Genomic DNA, 25,926 nt, shown 5'->3' on the forward strand with positions numbered 1-25,926 from the left:
TAGGTTACTATTCACGTTCGAGTCATATGGTACGCGGTTAGTAGCTCACCTCAAGCATACGGAGATAGTGCCGGGAATAATCTCCTCTCCTCCACACAGTCTTCACACATGCACAGAGGGGCATCTTCATAAGCCGGTCTCGGATATCTCCTAATCTCTTTGCACCACTTGCTAACATATGGTGGGTAGTCGTCGAACCTACCACAGTCCACAAATCTACCCCATGTTCGATTGATGAACCTTTCCTCGACAACGTCTCCCGACACTTGATCAATGATTTTGAATGTCGGCTTGACGGTGGCAGTCCATAGGTCGACGGTGTAGGCGGCTGCCGAAGCTACACTACATTTACAAAAGTGTAAAATTAGTACAGGTTTTTGGACACGGGTGTAACACTTCAGGTTGGGGATTTTTAGAACCATCACGTATAGGGGAAGGATTAGAAATAACACACTGCTTTTCTATAGTAGCCATTCTATCAAACAATTGTCTGATTATATCGGTGATTTTAAGTGTATCTTGGACATTGATTGGGTCAAAATTCCTTGGCCCCTCGCTGGCCATGGCTTGGATATCAATTGATGGATTCCTAAAGGTCTGAGTATGGGTTTCAGAAATCCCAAATTATCCAGAACCGTAGTGAAGCAAAAGGACCAGATCCTGGTGTAAATTAATAAATAACAATCAGCTATTCAGATGGCCCTAAAATTCTGGTCGAAGGTCACTATAGTAGGCAGGAATAACTGCCCAAAATCTGATTGTCAGATCTGGAGTTATGGTGGTATCCTACTAGGACTAGGGTACTTGGAAAAGAATTCCATAATTGAATATCGACTACAGAATTTAATGGACTCAAATCAATGATAAAAAATCAATCAAAACAGCAAAAGAATTTAGCAATAGTAACAGAATGCTAATCTGAAAGATAAAATCAAACCTGATCTTAAAATAGGGTAGAACTAAGAATCCAACTTGAAGTAGGATTCTTAGAAAACAGTATCAAAATCAGATTTTTAAACCATGGATCAGTAAAGCAAAGCGTGCGGTCGCTGTATATACAACAGATCTGAAGTCTATTAAGTATCGGAAGAGAAAATCTCAGACATCAAGTAAGTATATCGTGTGCTTTAACTGTGAAAAAATCTGCTACTAACCTGATTTTCCAGGTTGATATTCTGAATCTCACCGAATAATAGAGGCAAAAGCCAAGCTTTATTCAACTTAAATCGTGGGGTAGAGTTGGGCTCAAGTTCACGTATGAGAACGGCTCCCAGCTGTTCAGATGGATGGAATCCACTCTGTGGGACCCACATTAAGTGGATTCCATCTGAACAGCTGGGAGCCGTTCTTGTACGTTCACATAGGTGAGCTGATCTCAGGAGGGAGGTAGGTAGAGAGAGTCATCATGAAGTGTATGAGCAGAGAGAGAGGAGGCACCGACTGAGGAGGACCCGTATCCAGGTAGTATAGCCTGTCGCACACCCTACCATATCCAATTGTTGCCCCTGTCACTAGATCCTGAAAAAGACGATGGGTGGAATAAAACGAGACAGAGCAATTCAGATATGTAGTGAGGCAGTAAATTGAAAGTAAATTCTCACATAAATTAGGAACTTGCAAAAAAGATAAGGAAATATAGGGGGAACACTGAATGTAACCTTTACCAAATATAGGTCAAATTCAGATATGTAATCATCTATTCTTTTTCACCTTCGTGTATGCTTTCAACAGGCCTCCGGATCGGCTCCCACTCTGGGACGACATCCATACCATCTCTCAGTCCGTTGGTTCTGCCCCTTGGGGCATGGGAGGCGACTTCAATGTCGTTTGTTATAGCCATAAAAAGCTAGGTAGTTCCTGTAGAGAACCTCGGACCTATAACCAGTAACCTTAGAGAGGAGAATAGAAAGAAGAAGAGAAGAGTAGTTGCAAGGGGAGGAGCCGTATGTGTTAATTTGCTTCCTCCCTCAAGTATCTTATTTATAATAAAACCATTACAATCATAAAAGGAAAAGGAAACTAAACCTAATATAAAATAGGTAGCTAACTTAGACTAGGAAACTGACTCCTAACTCCTAACAATTAAAGACATAAAACAATAAAGGAAACCATAATGGTCTCAACCACAATAGGGACACTCCCCTTATCGTGGTACACTTCTCAACACTCCCCCTCAAGCTGGAGTATACAGATATCAAAAGAAAGGCTCCAGCTTGGACTAAGAAGAATAGAAAATCAAACTCAACACCAATCTTGAATAGTAGTTGTAGACTTTAGTGAGCACGGAGGAAACTCCGAGAAAACCAATAGAAATATCAGCCCAAGCACTAGACGATAGATAACATCAACCGCAATCCAAAAACAGCAGATAGGTAACGAGGATAGATGTTCTCCAATAATTGCGAAACTTGATTTCTAATAAGAGAAGACTCGATCTTCAATAGAAGGAAAGAACTCGATCTTCAAAGTAAGAATCAATTCAATCGCACAAAATGGAATTTTCCTGTCGATCTTCAAAAAACACTATAGCATGCTTAAAAGATGGAGGGCAGCAACTTTGGAGTTTCCCTTCAAAAGTAAAAATCTTCACTGAAATAAATCTTGAGAAATCTTCACCGAAATATTCTTGAGAAAGGTAAGACTCTCCAATTGATGACATCTGCAGAGCAGATATGCAAATAATAATATCCAATTCCAATCTCCCCCTCACGTGTAGCAGTACACGTGAACAAACAACAGCCAATAATCAACATTGCAAAGCATGGGCATCAAAAAAAAAATTCCATAAACAAGAGCACCGCAAGTCACAACCGTAGATATAAAAATCCCAAAATCAGTTTCTAACCTCCCCTCACTGGAGCCAACAACCACCATGCAAGGTCCAATCTTCAAAAAGTACAAATCCCACATGTGTTTGGGGCCCACCTGGGCAACTATACTTCAAGAATTTTAAAGAAATGTCGGATTTAAAAGGGCAATGGTAGTTTGGTATATGACCAGCATCTCAATAATTTCCAATCTCCCCCTCAAAACAAACTCCAACCTCAATATCATTTAAGTACCAATTTGCCAAAAAACAAATTGATGTGATCTGGGCCCACCAAAGCAATAATATGGCATATATGTATACCCAATGGCAATTCTGTAATTACATCATGTAATCTCCAATTGATTTGGAACCGGGTCAAAATACCCAATTTTGTTCGGGATGGACCCATCCAAGTATACAGTAGGCAATAACAAGAGGTAATGGCAGAACTGTAATTTAAGTGAAATTCATATATATGCATAAGCAAGGCTAAATTTAAGGGAGGAGTGGCAATCTGGTAATAAACCAAAATTTGCAAGGGGGTTATGGGTAATTGAAGAAGTAGTGGGACATAATGGAAATTAAAATTACTAAAAGGGGACTAAATTGGAAAATAAATCAACCCCCTAATAGAAAGGGTAAACTAGGAAGAGGAAATGAACTAATGGCAATATTGTAATAAACCAGATTTTTCAAGGGTTACCAGGTAAGACAAAGAACCAAGGATATGAAAGGGGTTAATAAATATTAACCATAGGTATACTTGGAAGCAAAGTTGAGGTAAGGGACATGGGGAATAAAAGGCAAGGATAGGGGTATTTATGGTAACCAAATAAAAGGGAAACTAAAAACAAATAACGTGATTATCTTCAACCCATGGACAGTCATGCAACCAGCAAGACGAATGGGATGGCAACTACTCATCCGAGAACCAAGGGAAACCAGGGGAACAGTCCCAACAGAATACGGCGGACCTGGAAGAATCATAAGAGCAGCAAATCAGGAAGAAGCAAACAATCCCATATATCCAGAAATCAAGACCATACAACCAGCAGTAATCTTCGACTTCGATTGCGGAAAGACAACATCAAATCGAGAAGATTGAACCAGTAGCAACCCACAGTATATCAAGCTTCTTCTGAGATTGAACAAGCAGGATATCGATTCAAATAGGCAGCAACCCAAACCACAATGTTGCTACAAGAAAACCAGAAATTGATTAGGGTTAGACATCCAAGGAAAACAGCAGCAAACCAGAGTTTGATTCCACAAGTAAATCTTCGATAGCAATTGAACAGCAGCAGTGACAATGGATTTTGATACAAATTGATGTATACTATTCATCAACAGCCAAGTACCCCCTTTGAACCAGAAAATTTTCGAACCACAGAGTGACCTCAATATACGAAACCCTTGTTTAAACAGCAGAAATACTCGATCACTTTCATTAGCAGTAGCAGCAGCAAATCGTTAGGCATATACTTCATCATACACGAATCTTCATTGAAACCAAACGAATCTAAAAAAAGACTCTCAAACCGGCAACTGGTTATAGCTCTGATACCATGTAGAGAACCTCGGACCTATAACCAGTAACCTTAGAGAGGAGAATAGAGAGAAGAAAGAAGAAGCGAAGAGTAGTTGCAAGGGGAGGAGCCGTATGTGTTAGTTTGCTTCCTCCCTTGAGTATCTTATTTATAATAAAACCATTACAATCATAAAAGGAAAAGGAAACTAAACCTAATCTAAAATAGGTAGCTAACTTAGACTAGGAAACTGACTCCTAACTCCTAACAATTAAAGACATAAAACAATAAAGGAAACCATAATGGACTCAACCACAATAGGGACACTCCCCTTATCGTGGTACACTTCTCAACAGTTCCCCCATTGACCACCAAGCGGTTGATGCCTTCAATTCTTGTCTTGAGGATGTCGGTCTTAACGACCTCCGTTGGTCGGGTGCTGAGTTTTCTTGGCACAATAAGCGCTCTGGCGCTGACAGAGTAGCTTGCAAGCTTGACCGTGTTCTCGTCAATGACTCTTGGCTCTCATCCCTTCCATCTTCTTACGCTGTTTTTGACCTCCCAGGCCTCTCTGACCACTCCCCCATTCCCCTCTTCGTCCTTCCTTATCTCTTCTTTGGTCCCAAGTCCTTTAAGTTCTTCGACATGTGGTCCTCCCATGTTGATTTCCTTCCTCTGGTTCAGACTGCTTGGGATATCCCAGTTCAGTCCTTTTCCTCCCCTCTCCTTGCCTTCTCTAAAAAGCTCAAAAATGTCAAATCTGCCCTCAAATCTTGGAACTCTTCCACCTTTGGAAATATCTCTTCTTGTGTCTCCTCCTGTCGTGACACCCTTTCCTCCATCCAGTACCGTCTTCAGACTGATCCCCTTAACCCCTCTCTCGCTGAGGAGGAGTCGTTTGCCGCCTCTGAGCTCGCCTCCTCTCTCTCACTGGAGGAGAGCTTCCTGAAGCAAAAATCCCGGATAAAATGGCTTGAACTTGGTGACTCTAACTCTGCTTTCTTTCACCGTTCCCTCAAAGCTAGATCTAACTCCAATTCCATTCTTTCCCTCACCTCCTCTGATGGCTCGGTTCTCTCCTCTGTCGATGCCATCAAATCTGAAGCTGTGTCCTACTTCACTGGTATCTTTTGCCCTCCCCCCTCCTCCCAACCCATCATCCCTGAGGGCCTGATCAATAAATTCGTTCCTCCCAACCTCTTCAACTCCCTTTGTTCTATCCCCTCTGACTCTGAAATTGTTTCTGCTGTTCATTCCCATAAGGCCAGTAAAGCTCCCGGCCCTGATGGTTTCAGTATGGGATTTTTCTCCACCTGTTGGGACATCATAGGAACCGAACTTATCTGTGCCATTAAGAGCTTCTTCTTCAACCCCCATCAGATCCTTAACATCAACCACACCTTTCTTTGCCTCATTCCAAAATCCTCTGGTGCCTCCTCCATGGCTGACTTCAGACCCATCTCCCTTTGCAACCTTCTCTATAAGGTCATTGCCAAAATTCTTGCCAACCGCCTTCAACTTGTCATTGATTCCCTTGTTAGTCCCAACCAGTCCGCCTTCATCTCTGGGAGAAGCATCTCGGACAACATCATCCTGTGTCAGGAAATTGTTCGAGGCTTTCACCGGAAATCCACTTCCCCTTCAGCCCTGTTGAAGATTGACATTCACAAGGCCTTCGACTCCTTTCGCTGGGACTTCATCACCCATGTCCTTCTTAAGATGTCCTTTCCCCCCTCCTTTGTCAGTTGGATCCACTTCTGCATTTCCACCCCTCGTTTCTCCGTTCTCCTCAACGACAGCCCTGCGGGTTACTTCCCCTCCTCTGCTGGCATCCGCCAAGGATGCCCCCTCTCCCCCTTCCTCTTCTGTCTTTCCCTTGAGGTCCTCTCTCGTAGTCTTCAGTCCAAAACGGATCTCCACCTCATCTCCCCCATCCCTAATTGCAAACCCACCAACCTGACCCATCTTGCTTTTGCGGATGACCTAATGATCTTCTCTAAGGCCATTCCCTCCTCCATTGAGCACATTATGTCCTCCCTCCACCTTTTTCAGGATCTCTCCGGTCTTCGCATTAACCTCCTTAAATCCCAAATCTTCATTGCTGGGGTTCCTAACTCGACCAAAGCGGCCCTCTCTACCATCACTGGCTTCCCCATTGCCACCTTACCTGCCCGTTACCTTGGTTTGCCCCTCATACCATCTAGACTAACTGACCATCACTGTAACCCCATCCTTGACCTTCTCCACAAGAGACTTCAGCTTTGGAAAGCCAAGCTTTTATCCTATGCAGGTCGCCTCGAGCTCATCAGATCGGTTCTCCAGTCTTGCTATATCTATTGGAGCAGTGTTTTTGGCCTCCCCAAGGCAACTATCAAGGCTGCTGAGTCCATTATGTGTGCTTTCCTTTGGAAAGGTGTGGACTCTGCCAGGTTCCTCCACCCTAAGAGCTGGTCCTCTATTTGTCTTCCCAGAACTGAAGGAGGTTTGGGTCTCAGAAGGATTAAAGATGTCAATCTAGCTGGCTCTATCAAGCTGGTTTGGAAGCTTCTCTCCAACAAGTCTAGTATTTGAACTTCCTAGGTGTATGTGGGGCCTCTACGTAAAGACTCTATTTGGACTGTCAGTTGACTCAACTCTAGCCTAGACTCTTCTTGGATTTGGCGCAGAATTCTTCAAGTGAGGCACATTGCCAAGGCTGCTATTTCTTGCAGGGAAGGAATTAAGTATCGGAGCGTATCGTATCGTCTCGGCCGATACGTCTCGGTATCGGTTGTGGCCGAGACCAGACAGGTCGAGACGTATCTTTTTTTTTTTAAATGTAAATGTCTCGAATGTATCGGTATGTATCGACCGATACATATCGATACAGACGAGACATGATTTAAACCATTATTTTATTATTTTTGAAATAACTATACATATCGAGACGTATCGAGACGTCTCAGTATGTATCGACCGATACATATCGATACATATCCAGACGTCTCGATACGTATCGGCAACTTAAAAACCACATGGGCCCAAGTCTTCTCGCAACGTAAAACTCGAGCAGAGCAGGTGGGAGAAAAAAACAGTTCCAGCTTTGAGAAACCCATAAAAAAACATCTTTAAACTTGGTTTTTGCCAAAGATTTGTTGAGGGCTTTGATTCCTTTGCCAAAAACGATCCTAAAGGAGGTGAAATCTCATCATTTGCTGCATCTAACAGCCCACATTCGAAATCAAAAGGTGTTCTTGAAGGGAAAGGTAAGTTTTTTGAAAAAAACTTGATTATTTTGTTTAAATCTTTGATTTTTGGTATTTTTTTTGCTATGATTCAAAGAGAATATGTTAAACTAACTTAGTATTGCATTCTTTGTATACATTTACAAAGATTTGAGTTCAAAATCCATGTTTCTTTGCATTTTTTACCCAAAACCGAAAATTGCTTCTTTAAAATGATTTTTTTTTATTTTCTTCTAAAATTTAAAACAAATGCTAATGTATATAATATATGTACTACATTATGTATAGATCTATCACATTCCAAGAAGATTATATATTTACCCTAAAATCTATCACAATAGTCGCTCCTATTGTTGAAGACCTTTATAGACATGACTTTGATCCACCCCGACATTCTTCATGGCAATAGAGTGACTCTACATGTAAGAAATTTCATCTTTTAATCTTTTATAACAATTTCAATGTGCCGCACTTGTCTAGTTATTGATTATTCACAATTCTTGGTATATATGCATGATATATGACACAAATTGCTTGTTTATATTGTTTTTATTGTCCAAAAGTGTATTTCCATGTGTATTTTGATCATTTTCATGCGTTTTTGCACCGGTCGATACGTATCTCCGATACGATACGATACGATACGTCTCTTAAAATGGCCCGACCGATACGATACCCGATACCGATACTTAAATCCTTGCTTGCAGGATTGATGATGGGTTGCAAACCTATCTTTGGCTTGACAATTGGCATCCTTCAGGTGTCCTGGCCTCTATAGTCAGCCCCCGTGCCATCTATGATTCCGGCTTGGACAGACTTACCCCAGTGGCTTCCATCATCACCAATGGCTCTTGGTCCCCTCCCACCTCTCCCCCCCCCCCCTTGCCGACCTCTGGAGTTCCCTCCCTCCTATTCCTCCTGGTCATAGAGGCAAAGGGGACACCATCTGATGGCTTCCCTCCACCACAGGCACATTCAGCTCCCACTCCGCTTGGGATATGGTTAGACATAGAGGGACCCCCTGTCCTTGGCAAAAAGTGGTTTGGTACAAAGGCCACATCCCTAGGCAGAGCTTCACTGCTTGGCGTGCCCTAGCAAATTGTCTCCCAACTCAGGCCTTTCTCATCCACCGCCACATGCAAGTCTCTCCTAGATGCTGTCTTTGTTGGAATGGTCATGAAGACATAGATCATCTTTTCTTCACTTGCCCCTTTGCTACCACCATCTGGAATCGGGTTCTCCGCCATTGCTGGCCTGCTCGTAGAAGACCTCTTCCGCTTTCTCGGGAATGGGTTTGGATTCATATGACATTTGGTGGCAACTCGATTTGTGACACGGTTGGAAAGCTTGCCTTTTGTGCTACTATATCCCACATTTGGATGTAGCGTAACCTTAGAAGATGGACGTCCAACTCCCGCTCTCTCGACAAGATTTGGAAGGCCATCTTCTTTGACGTTTCATCTAAAGCTAACTCCCTCCCCCTGACTAGTGTGTTAGATTCCCCAAGGAACAGACTTATTATTGTCTCCTGGGGTCTCCCTTCCACTATTTTGAGCCCTACTTAGCTTCGGGCTTCTTGGCCTTCGGGCTTGTATATCCCTTCCCCCCCTTTTTCTTCGCAATTAAATTATTATTCATCCAAAAAAAAAGATCCGTCAGCCACACAAACCTTGTCCTTTCTCGATGTGAGATGATAAGAGGAAAAAAGGTCAGAAGAACTAGTCATGTGGTATGAGGCCCCAGAGTCGAGGAGCCATGAGGAACTAGAACAAGAGGAAACATGAAAAATACTTGACTGGGCTAGATTTGAAGTAGGGGCAGGGGAAGGTGCAAGAGAGGTCCCAGGTGGGACATCATGCACTGAAGTGCCAATAGCTGATCCAAAGAGAAGGGAGTTGTAGAGCCAGATGTAGGTGCAGACAGTCCAGTGGAAAAACTTCAGAGGATTCAGTCAGACTTGCTTGATGTCGAGTGGAACCCTGTTTTCCACCACACATCCCCACCTTTGGGCCAACCGTGGAGTTTTCAACATGTTTCTCGAGTATGCTGAGGCTTGCCACAATAATCACATTTAACCGGTTCTCGAGTACCAGTAGAGGCCTTGGGAGCAGCAGATTCCCCAGAGACAGGTGTAGAAACCAGAGTAGAGCGAGGAGGCATACTAGGGGGCATCAATGCGCATCATCATAGAATGACGATGGTCCTCATGTTGCAGAATATTAAATGACTGTAGAAGAGTAGGGAACGTGTCCTGTCCCAGAATTTGTATTCTAATATGGTCATATTCTGGGTTTAAGCCTGTGAGGAAATCATAAACTCTCTCTATCTCACGTTCCTTCTGAAAGCTAGCAATGTCAACAGTACACACCATGGGGACAGGATGATAAAAGTCCAACTGTTTCCAGAGTGCAGTCAAGGCAGCATAATAAGAGGTAAGGGACATATACTTCTGGGTGGTTTCCCGAACCTGACGGTGGAGCTCATAAATTTGATCATAGTTGCTGGTCTGAGCATTAGTTTGTTGGACAGCTTCTCATAGTTCCTGTGCAGTGTTGAGTAGAACAAAGCTAGCACTAATTTGTACCTCCATGGAATTTAGGAGAAAGGACATCACCAAGGCATCATTAGCAAGCCAAGTGGTTTTAGCAGCACCACTGGAGGGCTTAGGGGTGTCTTCAGTCAAATAACCCTAAAGGTGATTTCCACGGATAGTCAAAAGGCATGCTCGTGACCATGCAAGGTAGTTAGTCCCATTCAACTTGGTTGGACCTAGCTTCAGAGAGGTTATGGTCATGAGTCCCAACATGACTCACCTCACTAGCTCCAATAACTCCCGCGTAGTCATTGACATCACTTTCGTCCGCCATGGGTTAGAATCACAACAAAGAAGCTGATATGGAACTTTAACAAATAGACAAAAGAGAAAAGTAGCAGTGTGGAGGCTACTGTAGTATTCACGAGATGGGCAGCAAACAAATGAGCAAAGTCACAGCAGCACAAGGCCAAGAAGATACCAAGAAATTTAGAGCAGAGGCAACAGGCCCTAGAATGTCATTGCAGATGGGGCGGCAGGCCTTGGAGTAACAGCATAGGGGGCGGGAGGTCCCTGGAGATGCAACAGAAGGGGGCGGAGGCCCTTGGCAGTGTGACAAAGGGGTGGGGTGGGATGCAGACCCTGGTGGTGCAACAGAAGGAAGTGGAGGCCCCTGATGATTCAACAGAAGGGGCGGGAGGCCCTTGGCGGTGCGGCAGAGGGGGCGGAAGGCCCCTGATTGTAAGTGCAGGGGGGCAGGAGACTCCTGGCGGTGAAGCAGAGGCAGTGGGAGGCTCCTGTCGGTGAAGCAGAGAGGGTGGAGTCCCCTAGGCTTGCGACGAACAGATGGCTAGAGCCTTGGAAGCTTCACGGTATGGAGGGCAGGAGCCCTAAACACCGGCGGCAGTGGGTATAGGCCATTGACAGTGGGCGGTGGTGGTAGGCGGTAGCGATGGTGGTGTGGAAGCACCGGTCGATGGCTGTTAGCGGTGATCAGACGTGGTGTGACATGCATCGGCGCATGTTTAGTCAGCCATGTTTGACGCGGAGAGGCCAAAGCCTCGAGATCAGCAGTGGAGCTCTACTGGCAAAGGCGGTGGCAAAAGAAAAACCAAAAGGATTTAGGGTTTTCTGCTCTGATATCAAGTTGAATATCAGAGTGGGATCAGAATATTTTGGCTTGTCACTACAGGACAGAGGCCCACTTTAGTTATAGATATTGCATTAGGGAAACGAATAAAGTATGCTAGGTGGAGATGACTCAACTCTACCTTAGCACAAACAAGGTACATCGAACCTGGACAGTACATTGAACCCATATTACACCCATTAATAAGAAAACAGACTAGGATTCTTCCCTTACTCATACTAGTAGGACTTCAAGAAAACAAGATAAAAGGACTCCCACTGTACTGGAATTCATAAGTCCTATTCCAGACATGATTACAATAAATAAAAGAAAGTAAATTACTCCTAGAAGTACCAACGGTTCAGGTTTTGAGTGAATTAGAAAAACACCCAAGCTCAAGTCTTGGTCTGAACAAAATCTGCTTCATATTTTAGGCCTTCTAAATATAGTGAAACCCTTGGATTTGAAAAAAATTAAAACACTTAAATAGTAGTTTGATTTTGGATCCTAGTTCGGTAGTATATGCTGTATGCTAATGTATATATTTCTAATATGGTATTTTCCACTCAAAATTTAGTACTAGAACACCTTAAACATGCATTATGAATGAATAAACATTAAATTATATACCATTTCATAATTATCAAATGTTATACAATTTGTTCCTCTACTGCCCAACAACTTGTTCCACACTTGTACAGGAATATGATTTGGCCAAAAATCACAGTTTTCCCTTTCCTGTTGAAACCAGTGAAACCAGCGAAATGGGTTGAAACAAAGGCCCAATCGGGCGTGGGGCCTCCTGCGCTCGTATCATATCATAAACTGGGCTTCATAGTTGCTCCCCCCCCCCCCCTTTCGCCTCGCCATGCCCTATTTTCAATATGTATAAAAAAGCTATGAAATATGGTATTTATTACAAAGCTATAGTATTGTTTCAATCATATAATCAAAAATTCGGTGAAACACTGAAATTTCGACCAAAATCTTGTATTCCTTCAATATCACACTATATTTTGTCTCGACAAATGTTGAAACCAAGGCAAAATTCCACAAATTCTTGAACTATGCTTGAAATCCCTTGGTCCTCTCTTGATGGTACCACTTCCCTTTCTTGCCACTTCCTTCTGTGAAGGGTTTTCAAAATTTTCCACGTTCTTTTACTCTAAAAGGGAACTTTCTTATATAAACGAAATGAATTGCAACCAATTAAAAAAATAAAGATAAAGTACAAACTGTTGGCATATTTGCTGATGCTATAGTAATGGCAGTTGTCAAGTAGTCGGGGCGCTGATGTTACAAGAAGAGTAGATTGATCATGCTGTTAAAACTTAAAACTCACAAATATTTTCACTGTATAGTTTTTTGGAGGTGATTGATTTTTATTTTAATTGTATTGGTTGTTTGCTGGAGAGTAGTAACCTATTCCAACAGAAGATGGATCTTTACTGCTATGAGTAACTACTACATGTGTAACCATTTTTTATTTTGGTTTATTCGCAGGGAGAAAAATTAGCTTATCCCAAAAAAAAAAAAACAAAGAAAAAAAGGGAGAAAAATATGTGTACATAGGGTTGGGGACTTAAGTAGCTTTAGTTTTGTTGGGTGTAAGAGAAATGGGCCCGGTTTGGAGACTGCTATTTATGGCTTGCATATCAAAGAGGTGCTGGGATGGGCAATTATTTTTATTTCTCTTGGGGTTGCATGGGTGATGGGTTTGGGTTTTCTTTTGTTTCCTTCTCTTTTGGAGGCACACAGGAATTTTCATAAATAAAGTTTGTTGTGTGAGATTTGTGCTGCAATTTTTTTGTGGTGTTGGTGTTGAGGGAAGGTGGAGTGAATCTGCTGCTTTTTTTCCATTTTTGGCTATGCTGTTTTTAGTAGTCCATCTTTGCATCTTTCTAGTTGGGATGTTAATTGATTGCATCAATCAGTTTTGTGTCTTTGGTAAAAACATGAATCTTATATGAATGCGTAATACTAATACATGAGACGTGAGGGTCACGATAACATGTTGCTTCATCTGCCCACAGGAGATAAGACAATTATGCTCGTCTCTTTTAGATCTGAAGAAGGCTTCTGCCGAGGAAATGCGTAGGAGTGTTTATGCTAACTATACAGCTTTCATACGGTGAGTTCACAATTTCTTGCAATGTTGACAGGTCTTTCCTTTTCTACTGACAGTCTGACACTTTTTAGAATATTATTTTATCCACTGAATGACAATGAGTGTTATTCACAATAATTTCTTTTTTGTCATTGGTCTTTCAAAATTTATTGTCTATTTGTATAGCCAAATAGATTTTTTGATGTGGCAAAGGTTAATACTAAAATCCCTCATGCCTGGAGGTTGTGTGCCTAATAATTTAACGAAGTACTGATAATGACAATCTAAGTCCAAAGCCATAGATTTGGGAAATTATGCAAATCAATTTTACAGCATTCCTTTGGCCTGAAATTGTAATAGGATGTACTAGACTTTCCCAACAATGAGTTTACTGGATACCATAGAAAACAAGCACAAAAAGGGAATCATGCATTGGGGTCAAGTGGATTTTCACTAAACTCAGAGAGCCAAGCTGGATAGTTTTGGTCCATAAATTCAATAGATATTGTTCTAGTACCCAGAACAATTTCACATATTCTCTCTTACACTAATATTCATTTCTGTATCTATGACCAATCTGTCCATTCTGATCATTTATTATGATTGCATCTTTTGTATACTTTTGATGTACCAATGACATTTGACATAATGATCCATGTTCTGTTTATTTACAGCACATCAAAGGAGATATCCGATCTAGAGGGCGAGCTTCTGTCTATCAGAAATCTTCTGTCCACTCAGGCTGCTCTAATTCATGGTTTAGCTGAAGGAGTTAACATCGATTCATTGTCTACCGTTGTTTCTGAAGGTTCCAAAACTCATGGTGTCTCTGCTTATGAAGATAAAGAACCTTCTGACAGGGAAAAATGGTCTGCAGAATTCCCTGATCTCCTTGACGTTTTGTTAGCTGAGAGGAGAGTGGATGAAGCTTTGGATGCTCTTGATGAAGGGGAAAGGGTAGCTGCAGAAGCAAAAGAAAAGAAAACATTGAGTCCAGTGGTGCTTAAATCTCTACAAACTGCTATCACTGAACGGAAAAAAAAATTAGCTGATCAGCTCTCTGAAGCTGCTTGCCAACCCTCTACTCGTAGTGGTGAGCTCCGTGCTGCTGTTTCAGCTCTTAAAAGGCTTGGAGATGGACCCCGTGCTCACAGTTTGCTACTTAATGCCCATTACCAAAGATTTCAGTGTAACATGCAAAGTCTTCGTCCTTCAAGCACCTCATATGGAGGAGCGTATACTGCTGCTCTTTCTCAACAGGTTTTTTCTGCCATTGCGCAGGCAGCTAGGGATTCTTTGGCTGTTTTTGGTATGGAGCCAGTATATGCCTCTGAGCTTGTGATGTGGGCTACAAAACAAACAGAGGCTTTTGCATTTCTTGTAAAGAGACATGCATTGGCTTCGTCAGCTGCTGCTGGAGGTTTAAGAGCTGCTGCAGAATGTGTTCAAATAGCCTTAGGTCATTGTTCATTGTTAGAAGCTCGTGGTTTATCTCTTTGTCCCGTTCTCTTGAAACTCTTTAGGCCTAGTGTTGAGCAAGCATTGGTTGCTAATTTAAAACGAATTGAAGAGAGCACTGCTGCCCTAGCTGCTGCAGATGATTGGGTCCTCTCATATCCTCCAACTGTTACACGCTACTCTGGCAGATCTTCAACTATGTCCGTTGGTTCTGGAATTGCATTCCAACATAAACTTTCAAGCAGTGCTCATCGATTCAATTCAATGGTACAGGTAAATGATTTGATTTTCTTCTTGAATTGTGAATTTGTGATTCACCGATGTAGAAGGGTTATATTATTATTTTTATGTTATAATAAAATTCCTGCAAAACTTCCGAAGGTTAGGATATACTCTAGTTGATCCCCCCCCCTTGGACCCTGCAGAAGCAGGATTTATACCAGGTTATCGCCCTTTCAGATGTCATGTTGTCATTGTTTTTCTGTTTCCAACCATTGTTTTTGTAGCTTATAATATCCAATATATTAGTTGTTTAACACCAACTGTATAGTACGGTTAGTACCAGCAACCTTAGAGTCTTGTTACATATTTTTTTTAATTGAAGAAAGCTTATTGACCCCATAAGTAATTGAAAGTATTATGGTTTCTCTTGGTTGTGGTTTTCTTTTATTTTTTTATCTCTTATTACTTTTTGTTTTGTTTTTCTTTTTTTTTTGGGTTATTTTGTCCAGGTCTTGTCCTTTCGAAAAACTAAAGCTTCGTCCACATTTGTAGTTTCTGTTGTCCTAATTAAAATATTTGTTGTTGCCCATTAGAAAACCACTGTAAGTGACGCAACTGAAGAGAAACTTCTAGGTAAGTGTGTTATTTTGCCATGTCTAGGGTTGATATGGCTAAAGTGACCATTGGATAGATAAAGCACTGCGTAGATGTCTTACGTGTCAAGTGTCATAACTCATCTGTTCTGCCTTTGTATTTTGAACTGTCCAGCTAGTGGGGTCTGGTGTGGCAATTTTAACCATTGAATGGGTAGGGCTTATGTGGATTGGCCATCTCAGGGATTTCAAATCCAAACGCAGTCCTATGGCCCACCATGTATTGAACTTTCCCCTTTTTGAGATACTAGGGGTATTTCAGTCAACAGAATATGTATTAGTATAAGTCTGTTTAGTAGGGTTATTTCTGGTACATCAACACTTACTCTTTTTTCGTAAGTAGGTTGGCTGGGCTAGGGGCAAGTTTGTCCATTTTATTTGTTTTAATTCATCTGCCATAAATAAAATATAAATAAGATTGGGGCCTGCGATCTGGTATTCAGTTTTCCAAGATTGCAGGCTAGGTTTCCCACTTTCTAGCTTGTTCTTTCTTCTTCCTCTTGAGTCTGATTACAGGATCCTGATTTCCTAACATGGTATCAGCGCATCTGTAATCAGATTAGGGTTTTCTTTTTTCCTTCTGCTGATCGAGCTCTAGGTTCTCTTCTTGTGGTGTGCGGCCACCTACTGCTGCCCCTTACTGTTATGGAGACTTGAAACTGTCAACAATGGAGTTTCAGGATCACATATATGGATCCATTCATGCTGATTTGCAGTTCCAGATTTTACACATTGTTTTGTAACTGGCGGTAAAGATCTGTTAGCACTATTCTAATGTGCTGTTCCTCTCTCGGGTTTTTTCTGCTGCTGTGATGTCAACCCTTGACTCCCCTAGTGCTGCTGGTTTTCTTATTGAGGTTAGATCATCTAGGGGTCTTCTACATTGAAGATTTTCTATCTGCTGTGCTGCTGTTTTGATAATTTCTGGTGTATTACTGTCAATGTTAATGTCCAAATAATCTCCATCAAACTTACAGGAAAGCTCAAATTATTTGCTATGGGCCCAAGCTGTGACATCTTCACCTCCTGCATCTGACAGTAAGGAATAATCTGCCATTTAGGCTTATGAAGAATGGATGAAAGAGAAGGCTATTATCCTTATATGGTTGTGGAACAGCATGGAACCAGATATTGTTGCCAACGTTATGTACACCACTGGCAAGGTTGTGTGGGTTGACCTGCAGGAAACCTTCTCTCAAGAGAAGAACATGACTAGATCTATGATATGTATGACAAAAGTTATTCAATTTCAAGCAACCTGGGAAGTCATAACAAGGGTATTATGGTGCCTTCAAGGGTATGATGGAAGAACTGAATGTCTTTCAGCCACTTACCACTGATATTGAGAAGCTGAAGATTCAATGGAATGAATTCTATGTTTCTAAATTTCTAGTTGGCCTTTGTAACGACCCAATACCCAGTTAGGGTATTAAGTCCCGCTCTCACGAGCGCCGATCCATAAGATCACGTTCTTTCCTATAAATCGAACAAATTACATCCCAGAATCACATGTAAGCACAACATAAACATTATATATACAAAGTATTCACAAGTTAATTTATACACTGGTGGCTATAAATATTTACAGTCTGGTTCATGTCAAAAAGATTAAATACATAACTGTTCAAGTTACATAAAACATATACATCTGTTCCATCATCACATACTATCTACAGGTCCAAAATAAGTGTTGTCCTCAAAATAGCTTCCAAAAACTCTAATTCCCAAATCAGGGCTCTCCACCCTCAAATCCTGAAGCTGTAAATTCTTCCTCTCCTGTCTCTTCATTAATTCATCAACTCATATAGGGTGAGCTTATGCCCAGTGAGGTACACATGATCATTTACACACAAGCATTCAAAATAATAATAAGAGTAGAGACATAACTGACAAAGCATAGAGTTTCATTCTTTATTTATTTAGGTCTGGTCTTGGCTTATTAGTAAACTACCGTAGTGCACAATCTGTTGAGGGTGGGAGTCGACCTTGTATCACCATTCTACTCTAGTCCCAGGCACTACAACCTTGAGGAGGATGATAAGGTGAGCACTATGGATGCTCTCTATTCCCATGTGTCCAAGCACTGGAGCCCTGGGGGAGGACCCCTCATCTATTTTAACATCATACTAGACTTGTCTACTCCCACGTGTCCAGGCACTAGAACCCTGGGGGAGGACAAGCTCTAGATCATAACATTCCACTAGTCTAGTAGTCTCACCTTCTTGTTCCAGGCACTGGAGCTCTGGAGAGGGTAAGCACTAGGTACATTGTAGGCCACTTCTACACCTTGTTCCAAGCACCGGAGCCCTAGGATGGACGTGGTCCTACTCATCATAAGGCCCTCATCTAGTACATAACCCTCTACTGGAAAGGGGCGGTAGCCACAAGGGTGTTTAACATATTTACCATTAATCAAATGCACATGCTTTACTTTCTTTCTCTTTCTCTCTCTTTCATTCCATTTTCATTCTTTTCATTCATTCACTTGATATAATATATGGAATCATTCACATTCTTTGATCATTACATAATAAATATCAGATTCCTTCTCACATTCATTAGTTATATGCATTGTATCATTAAATAAAAGCATTTCATAACACACATCATTCAACTTCCATGTACTATCATGTTAGGCATTCAAACTAGTTGAAACATGACTACACTAATTAATTATATATTATTCATTCATTTCTGTCACCTAGCATACACACAATGTAATACATTACTTAGTCATAATTCCCTCACCTTAATCCTAAGATAAGAAAGTTTTTTGATCAACCAACATGCGAACTTCAAAGGTTACGGCCCCTTACGAGACACCCAAAACTATAAAAGTAGAGTGTAAAAGACACATCAATAAACTATCAAAGTGATACAAGGTCTGTCCTCAAAGTCCTTAACAGAAACTCCCAAAAAAACCCCTACATAATCCACATTTTCTCTTGGACGATAGAAGCTGACGGTTGCTACCGGATCTTGTGTTTCTGCCCAGGTCCGAGTTCAACTCTGTACCCCTGTTCCAGCAGGGTTAACATTCAGTTCTGCCCTTCCCTTCCATTGCCTAATAACCCTTTAATCAGGGCACTAAATTACCCATAAACATTCTCTATTAATGAATCTAAAACATAGATTAAATGCTCTATGCTTCAGATTCAACCGAACAAAAAGAAATCTGTTTATACCTTATAGAAATGAGAACCCAATCTCTTCTTCTTTCTTCCTCTGTTTCAGCAGGGCAACCCGGGGTTTTAACCTTCTTGCAAATTAACACCATGAACAAGGTTTTACAAACCCAAAAATCCCTTCTAAAAACTTAAATCAAAACCTAACTAAAAACTGAAAATAAATGGAGAAGTGCTAAATTCATCAAACTTTGGAATCTTACCAAAAGTTGTTCTGCCCTTAAGCTGCTGTGATTCTCCTCTTCAATTATTCTCTATATTCTTTCAAATTTGAAAATCTAAACTCCAAATCCTCATCTCCAGACCTCAATATTTAAGTCATTACCTTCCAATTACAGAATAGATTTCTTAAACTCAACTTCTAAACAACAAAACCAGAAACTAACATAAAAAATTCTGGGTTTTCTAACCTCAGATTACAACTTCCAGATTTGAGATAATCAAATCCTCCTCTTTATTCTCAACTCCTCTATTTTTTTTGCTGAACTCTATCGTATCCCTAATCTAAACACAGGAAACTCTTAGGATCTGATAATACAGCAGCCCAAAGAACTTCAATTCTATATGATTTCATAGTTAGAGCAGATTCTTCCTTCCTTTCTTCTTTTCTTCTTCGTTTCCAGAACGGATTTCAGTTTACTGGGTACTTACTAATTTGATTTCTTAATTCCATTTTCACATATACCTAGATTGGTAGAGGACCAACTAGGAGCCAGTAAACCAGGATCTGTTATGAACAGGTGAATCGGCTAGGTCAAAATAAGGTTTTTGGTGAAATTAGGGTTATGTCAAGTCAAGGTAGGGGAGTCTATCAGTGAAGGTCTTGAGATGTTTTGATGGAGGAAAGTATGCTGATTTGAATTAAGAGCAATATAGGGTTTTGGGAAAAGAGGAAAAGATGGATTTCTAGGGTTTGGCTGGACAGAAGTTAACCAAACTGGAATGGTTTTCTTAGGAGGATATGGGGGATAATCGGTCAGGTTTGTAGACTGTTCTGATGGTTGGTTTGGGCTGGGCATAAATTAGGGTTTCAGTGGTTGGAATGGGCAGCAAGGGAGATCGAGTTCTCCTTATGGGCAGGGGGTGTTGTGGTTGAAGTTTGATGAAATTCTGATGGCTAGTTAGGTCTGTGAGGAATTTAGGGTATGGGAAAACTGAAAATAACAAAGGGGAAAACTAGGGTTTGGGTTGTAGAGGATTAGAAGAAGAAAGATGGGAATGGGGATATCTCAAACTTACTATAGTTGCAGATTGCTCTTGGCAGCAGCTTGTTTGAGGATGAAACTTGAATAAAAATTGAGTCTTTAACTAGAACTTAAAGGATATATTTAAAGAACTTGAAGGAGAGCTTCAGAAGAACCACCCGAGCTTCACACCTCAAGGTGTCGATTGGAGCAAACACCAATCCCACCAACGAATCACCCGGGCTTCCCACTGCAAGGTGTCAATCGGATCAAACACCGATCCCACCAACCTTGATCAAACACAAGACAAAAATCTTCAATGGAGAAGAAGAGCAGCAAAAGCTTTTCATTAATATCAAAATTCGTATTACATGTTTGCCTCCCTTACAACCTAGTATAAAAGACTCAAAAATAGACTTCTACACTAGAAAGGAAAGGCCTAAACCAATCCTTAACCTAGTACGTAACCTAAACTGACTAAGAAAGTGAAATAACAAAGGAAATAGACTCAGAACATGGTTAGACTGATAGATTCCTAATCCGGCCCAACTTAAATAACAATTAAATAGTTACATGACCACTTAAGTTGTCACATGACCACTTAACCAAGTCACATGATCACCTAAGTGATCACATGACCACTAACCGAATAAAAAGAAATCTACTAACTAATCCCGTGGATAACCATAGTACCCATATGTTAGGCCCATTAAAGTGGCCTATTACATAGAAAACCCATGGGATCAAAGGCACAACATGTATAGAACCCCACCCTAGACTTATTCCTAATAAAATAAGCCCATTTCGGTGATGAATCTGCATCATATACCTTTCTTATAATCCGTGTTTGTTAATACTAGTAACCATTTTAATCCAAATACATACATATTACCAATTACTACTAATCATAACTTATTCCAGTCAAAGCATCATTAGAAAATCAACTCTCTATTGTTGAACACCTCATGTACCCATGTTAGGTGGCTATCTAGGCTGAAGCCACATAATGCCATTCACCAATCTCTAATCCTCAAGCTGCCACTTTTTCAATCTCACTAAAACCATGCTAATCCTTAAGCTGCCACCTCTTCAATCCCACTAAAACCATGCTGTCACCTCAATTTTCCACTAAAATCATGCGAATAATGTTGATGATGTAAGTTGCCACCTCACAACCCACTAACTTCATGATGTATTGCTAATGAAACCCATCACTAAAAAACTGTTCACTTAGTCTTTAATATATAAATACCTCATATATAGTTATATATGTCATATAAGCACTATTCACTTGAATATATAAATATACTTTAGTGTATTTTAATGCAATATAATCTTATAATATGAAAGACCCATATGCAAAACAATAAAATAATATGCCCTACATTTTTATAATATAAAATATTACTTTACTCACTTAAATAATATATTAAGATAGTAAAAAAGATTTTAATATACCAAAACAATTCACATTCTCATGTCATTGACTATGCTGAAAATTACAACTAAGCCACTGCTCAAGTACATTAATAAAAAATGGCACAACATCAATAAAATAATAATAAATAATGGTATCACATACCCATTATAATGCAAATATTTTAAAAAATGTTCAAAAATTCATTAAAATATTCAAGTTCATCTAATATAATAATAAAATAATCATGACATGCATGTGGGGTGTTACAACCTTGATCCAGAATTACAGGCTATGAAAGGTCACTTGCTGGGGAATCAGTTCCTACTCTTAATAATACATACTATCGTCTTTAACGTATTGCCTCTTCTCCAAAGCCTGATTTCTCTTCCTCTTCCTCTTCCAAGGATAACTCTCTATTTACTGCTGGCCGTGGTCGTGGTAGGGGACGAGGTTAAGGAGGCCGTGGTCATGGCATTGGTGGTCAGTAGCCCGAATGTGGTACACGTCATTGCACCTTTTGTGGTAAATCAAATCACAATGTTGATACTTGTTGGGCCAAGCATGGTAAACCAGAATGGGCTCAGCTTTTGGCTAATAATGCAGTGTCAGAAGGTAGTACTGATTGGGTATCCTCTAGTGATACCAATCCTAGTCCATCACCTGGAGGTGGATCAACTGATTCTTTGCTTCGTGGCGATATCAATAAGCTTTTGAGGCACTTATAGAGTCTTGATACATCCACTCGTGCATCCACTGTTGCTTCCTCATACTCTACTACTCTCACTCATGCAGGTCATGGTTATCAAGGCGAGAAGGCGACCATGGCGTTTTAGAGAGTCAAAATGCAAGGCGATACAACCATGGTGGCAAGGCGACTGCCTAGGCGTCCAAGGCGACCAAGATGTTTGGACGCCAAGGCGATGCCTTGATAACTATGATGCAGGTACTACTACTTTCCTGACCACTACCTATTCCCTTTGGATAATTGACTCTTGAGCTTCTGCTCACATGATTGGTAAGTCTACTTGGTTTTCCTCTTTCTCTACAAGTAATCATCCTTCATCTGTCATTCTTGCTTATGGAGATTCCTCTCCAGTATCTGGTCATGGTACAGTTTCCCCCCCCCCCCCACCTCTTTTATTCATCTTTCATCTGTTTTACATATTTTTCAATTTCCTTTAAATCTTCTCTTTGTTAGTCAGTTAACTAAAGCCTTGAATTGGTCAGTCATTTTTTCCCCCTTCCTGCTGTGTTTTTCAAGATCTCACACGAGGAAGACTATTGGTGGAGGGCGTGAGAAAGATGGTCTTTACTACCTCAATAGTGCTGCACCTACTTCTGGTGCTGCAAATACCATAGGTGATGTTACCCCTCTTCAATGGCATTGTTGGTTGGGTCATTTGTCATTGTCTAAACTCCAAGCTTTGTTTCCTATCTACAGGTCTATGTCTAGTCTAAACTCTAGAATGTGAAGCCTGCGAGTAGGAAAGCATCATCGTGCTTCCTTTCCTTCTCGCAATGTGTCTAGGAGTCTTGCTTTATTTTCCTTTGTCCATTCTGATTTTTTTTTTGTCATTGTCGTGTGCCAAATAGGGCTGGTTTCCGTTATTTTGTTATTTTTGTGGACGGTCACTCCCTTCTTACTTGGTTGTATCTTTTAAATGATCGTTCTGAGTTTCCATCTGTATTCAAAAGTTTTTATAATGAAATAAAGAACCAATTTGATTCTTCTATTAGAATTTGCTGTTCTGATAATGCCTTGGAATATGCTCAAATTGAAATATCTGTTTTTTGTGATGCTCATGGTATAATTCACCAAACTAGCTGTTCTTATACTCCACAACAAAATGGAGTTGCGGAATGTAAAAATCAGCATTTGTTGGAGGTGGCTCGTGCCATCATGTTGCATATGCACGTTCCAAAGCTGTTTTGGGGTGATGCGGTATTGACTTCTTGTTATCTTATCCATCGGATGCCTTCTTCTGTTCTTCAAAATCAGTCTCCGATTTCCATTGTTTTTCCCAATTCTCCGTTATTTTCATTGCCTCCTCGTCTGTTTGGGTGTGTGTTTTTTGTTCATATTTTGCATTCTTAGGCTGATAAGTTTCCTCGATCTACAAAGTGCGTCTTTTTGGGGTATTAAAGAACCCCAAAAGGGCTATAAGTGTTATGACCCCATTACACGGAGGCACTGTTCAGTTTTAGAGAAGAAGGAAAAAGGAGAAGAAGAGAGGAGAATTGATTTGTGTTAATCTGTTATGTCTCAACAAGAGACAAACATGCTTATATTGAAAAGAATGATAAATTACAGAGGGGCCCCTGGCCTTATACAAATAACAGAAAACACATAAAACTAAATGGGCTTATGTACAAGAATACCCCTTAAACTAAACTCCTATTCTTAACACTCCCCCTTAAGCTGGGTGGTATATGTCATACATACCCAGCTTGTCCAATAAACAGTCAAAGTGATGAGTGCTAAGTCCTTTGGTGAAGATATCAGCCACTTGTTCATTTGTCTTCACAAACGGGATGCAGATGGTCTTTGACTCGATCTTTTCCTTAATAAAATGTCTATCAACCTCAACATGCTTAGTCCTGTCATGTTGCACTGGGTTATGGGCAATACTTATGGCTGCCTTGTTGTCACAATATAAACTCATAGGTTCAACAGTCTCAAATCCCAATTCTTGAACAAGTCTCTTTATCCACAAGATTTCACACACTCCGTGAGCCATGGCTCTAAATTCTGCCTCAGCGCTTGACCTAGCCACCACAGGTTGTGTCACACCCTGGTCCGGTTTCTAAGGGCCAAGTATGACTGGATGTGTCTCACATCTAACCAACCCACCAGGATCGCAAGTGCTGTACTCTATTCGTAATCATATCCACAAATACAAAATTAAAAGCAGCGGAAGCAATTAAATGCATAAATAAGGCAACAATAAAGGGAGACTAAACTGAACAGTGATATATATACATATTCAAAAGACCAGAGTTACAGTAATTCTTCCATAAACAAAAGAATTAAAACAAAAGGTCTTATGTACATAAACTATACAAAAGTGTATAAGTAAAGGAGGGGAAGAAGCCTGAATCTAGCAGTATCTCAGGAGAACGCGCAGTCATTGTACGAGCACGAAACATTGTGCACCACCGTCAGAGGAGCATCAACTTCAAGGGCTGAAGGAGAGTCCTGCGTAGAGGAGACTCCCACAGAAGCAGCAACAAGATCATCAGAAAAAAAATAAGGATCCATGGGGGTGAGCTCCACTGAGCCCAGTAAGGGAAACACACAAGCAAGTGCAAATAGTCCATGATGCATAACCTAGATCTAAGAATGCACCTAACAGCAATACTAAGTCTCATGAGGTATAAGTGCTACTGTAGTAGGTATGATATTCCCAATCACGGAATGAACTCATCGGTCTTCCCAAGAATACCACTCTACTACGGTGGAAACCCGCCAGTTCCGGCATGAACTCATCGGACCCTAGCAGACCCCCAATGACTAACCCTACTGTTTGTTCCCACAGTGGAGTACACACGCTAACATGGGACAGTGAATGGCATTCCGGAATTAACCCTTCGGACCTACCACGGGTTATCCAACACCGCAACCCCTGTTGGTAAGGGTCGTAGCACTGGGTTCATGCCAATCCTAACCCAATGCATACTATCATGATGACATATGAATCATAATAGATAATACAACAATTCTGTCCAACAACATCAACATCAACATCAACATCATAATAAATTCCAAGAATCAAGTAATAAATGTAAAATGCAATATGGAAATGTAACCTAATATCATGCACATTTAATGCAAAGAAGTTAAAGCTAACAAAAATACATGATCAGTGTTATTAGTATGATGCATGACATGACAACCATAACATAACAAAATTAAATATCACAAACACGCCGAAATTAAAGTTAAAATCCCCTTACCTGAAATGTAGCTTAGCCTATTGCAATTAACTCTCCAAGACCCAAAGAAACTGCATAAGAACAAGAGAAAGACCTATAACAAAGCATACAAATATCACTCATTAGGTCTTGAGACAGTCCAAGGTCAAGTCCCATAGGGTTTAGGTCATAGGGGCATCAAAAAGGGGGGGCCGGATGCAGACTTCTAGGGAGCCGGTCAACCGCCCCTGGGCCTGCAACAGCATCCGGCCCAGTGTCCGAATTTGGGGGTTTTGCTTCTATTGGCCAGATCTTTGCATGCATGGTCCAAATTTGGTGTTTTAGGTTAAAACTAAGGTGGGTCAGTCTAATTAGAGGTTCAATTTCATGTTTGACTTCCTTATTTAGGGATTTTATCAATTAAACCTAAATTAGTTGGCTTAGGGTTTATTTCATAGTTAATAGTTTCAGCAACTAGGGTCAGATTGGGGTTAATCACACAATTTCAGGTTTAATTGGTTTAGGACTGTTCCAAAACAGTCCAATTCATAGTAAAATCTGAAT

At 40.8% G+C, this 25,926-nt stretch overlaps 1 protein-coding gene across 1 annotated transcript in view; it reads left to right on the forward strand.

Annotated features, from left to right (window-relative positions):
• The window catches only part of LOC122646114 (exocyst complex component EXO84B-like), a 91,131-nt gene that overhangs the window by 29,159 nt on the left and 36,046 nt on the right, over positions 1–25,926 (forward strand). Inside the window, exons 2-3 of the mRNA XM_043839599.1 lie at positions 13,255–13,352; positions 14,003–15,059. Of these exons, the coding sequence (XP_043695534.1) occupies positions 13,255–13,352; positions 14,003–15,059 (1,155 nt within the window). The remainder of the gene's footprint in view (positions 1–13,254; positions 13,353–14,002; positions 15,060–25,926) is intronic.

Source organism: Telopea speciosissima, chromosome 11, assembly GCF_018873765.1.
Source record: "Telopea speciosissima isolate NSW1024214 ecotype Mountain lineage chromosome 11, Tspe_v1, whole genome shotgun sequence".
In the NCBI taxonomy this organism is placed as follows: domain Eukaryota; kingdom Viridiplantae; phylum Streptophyta; class Magnoliopsida; order Proteales; family Proteaceae; genus Telopea; species Telopea speciosissima.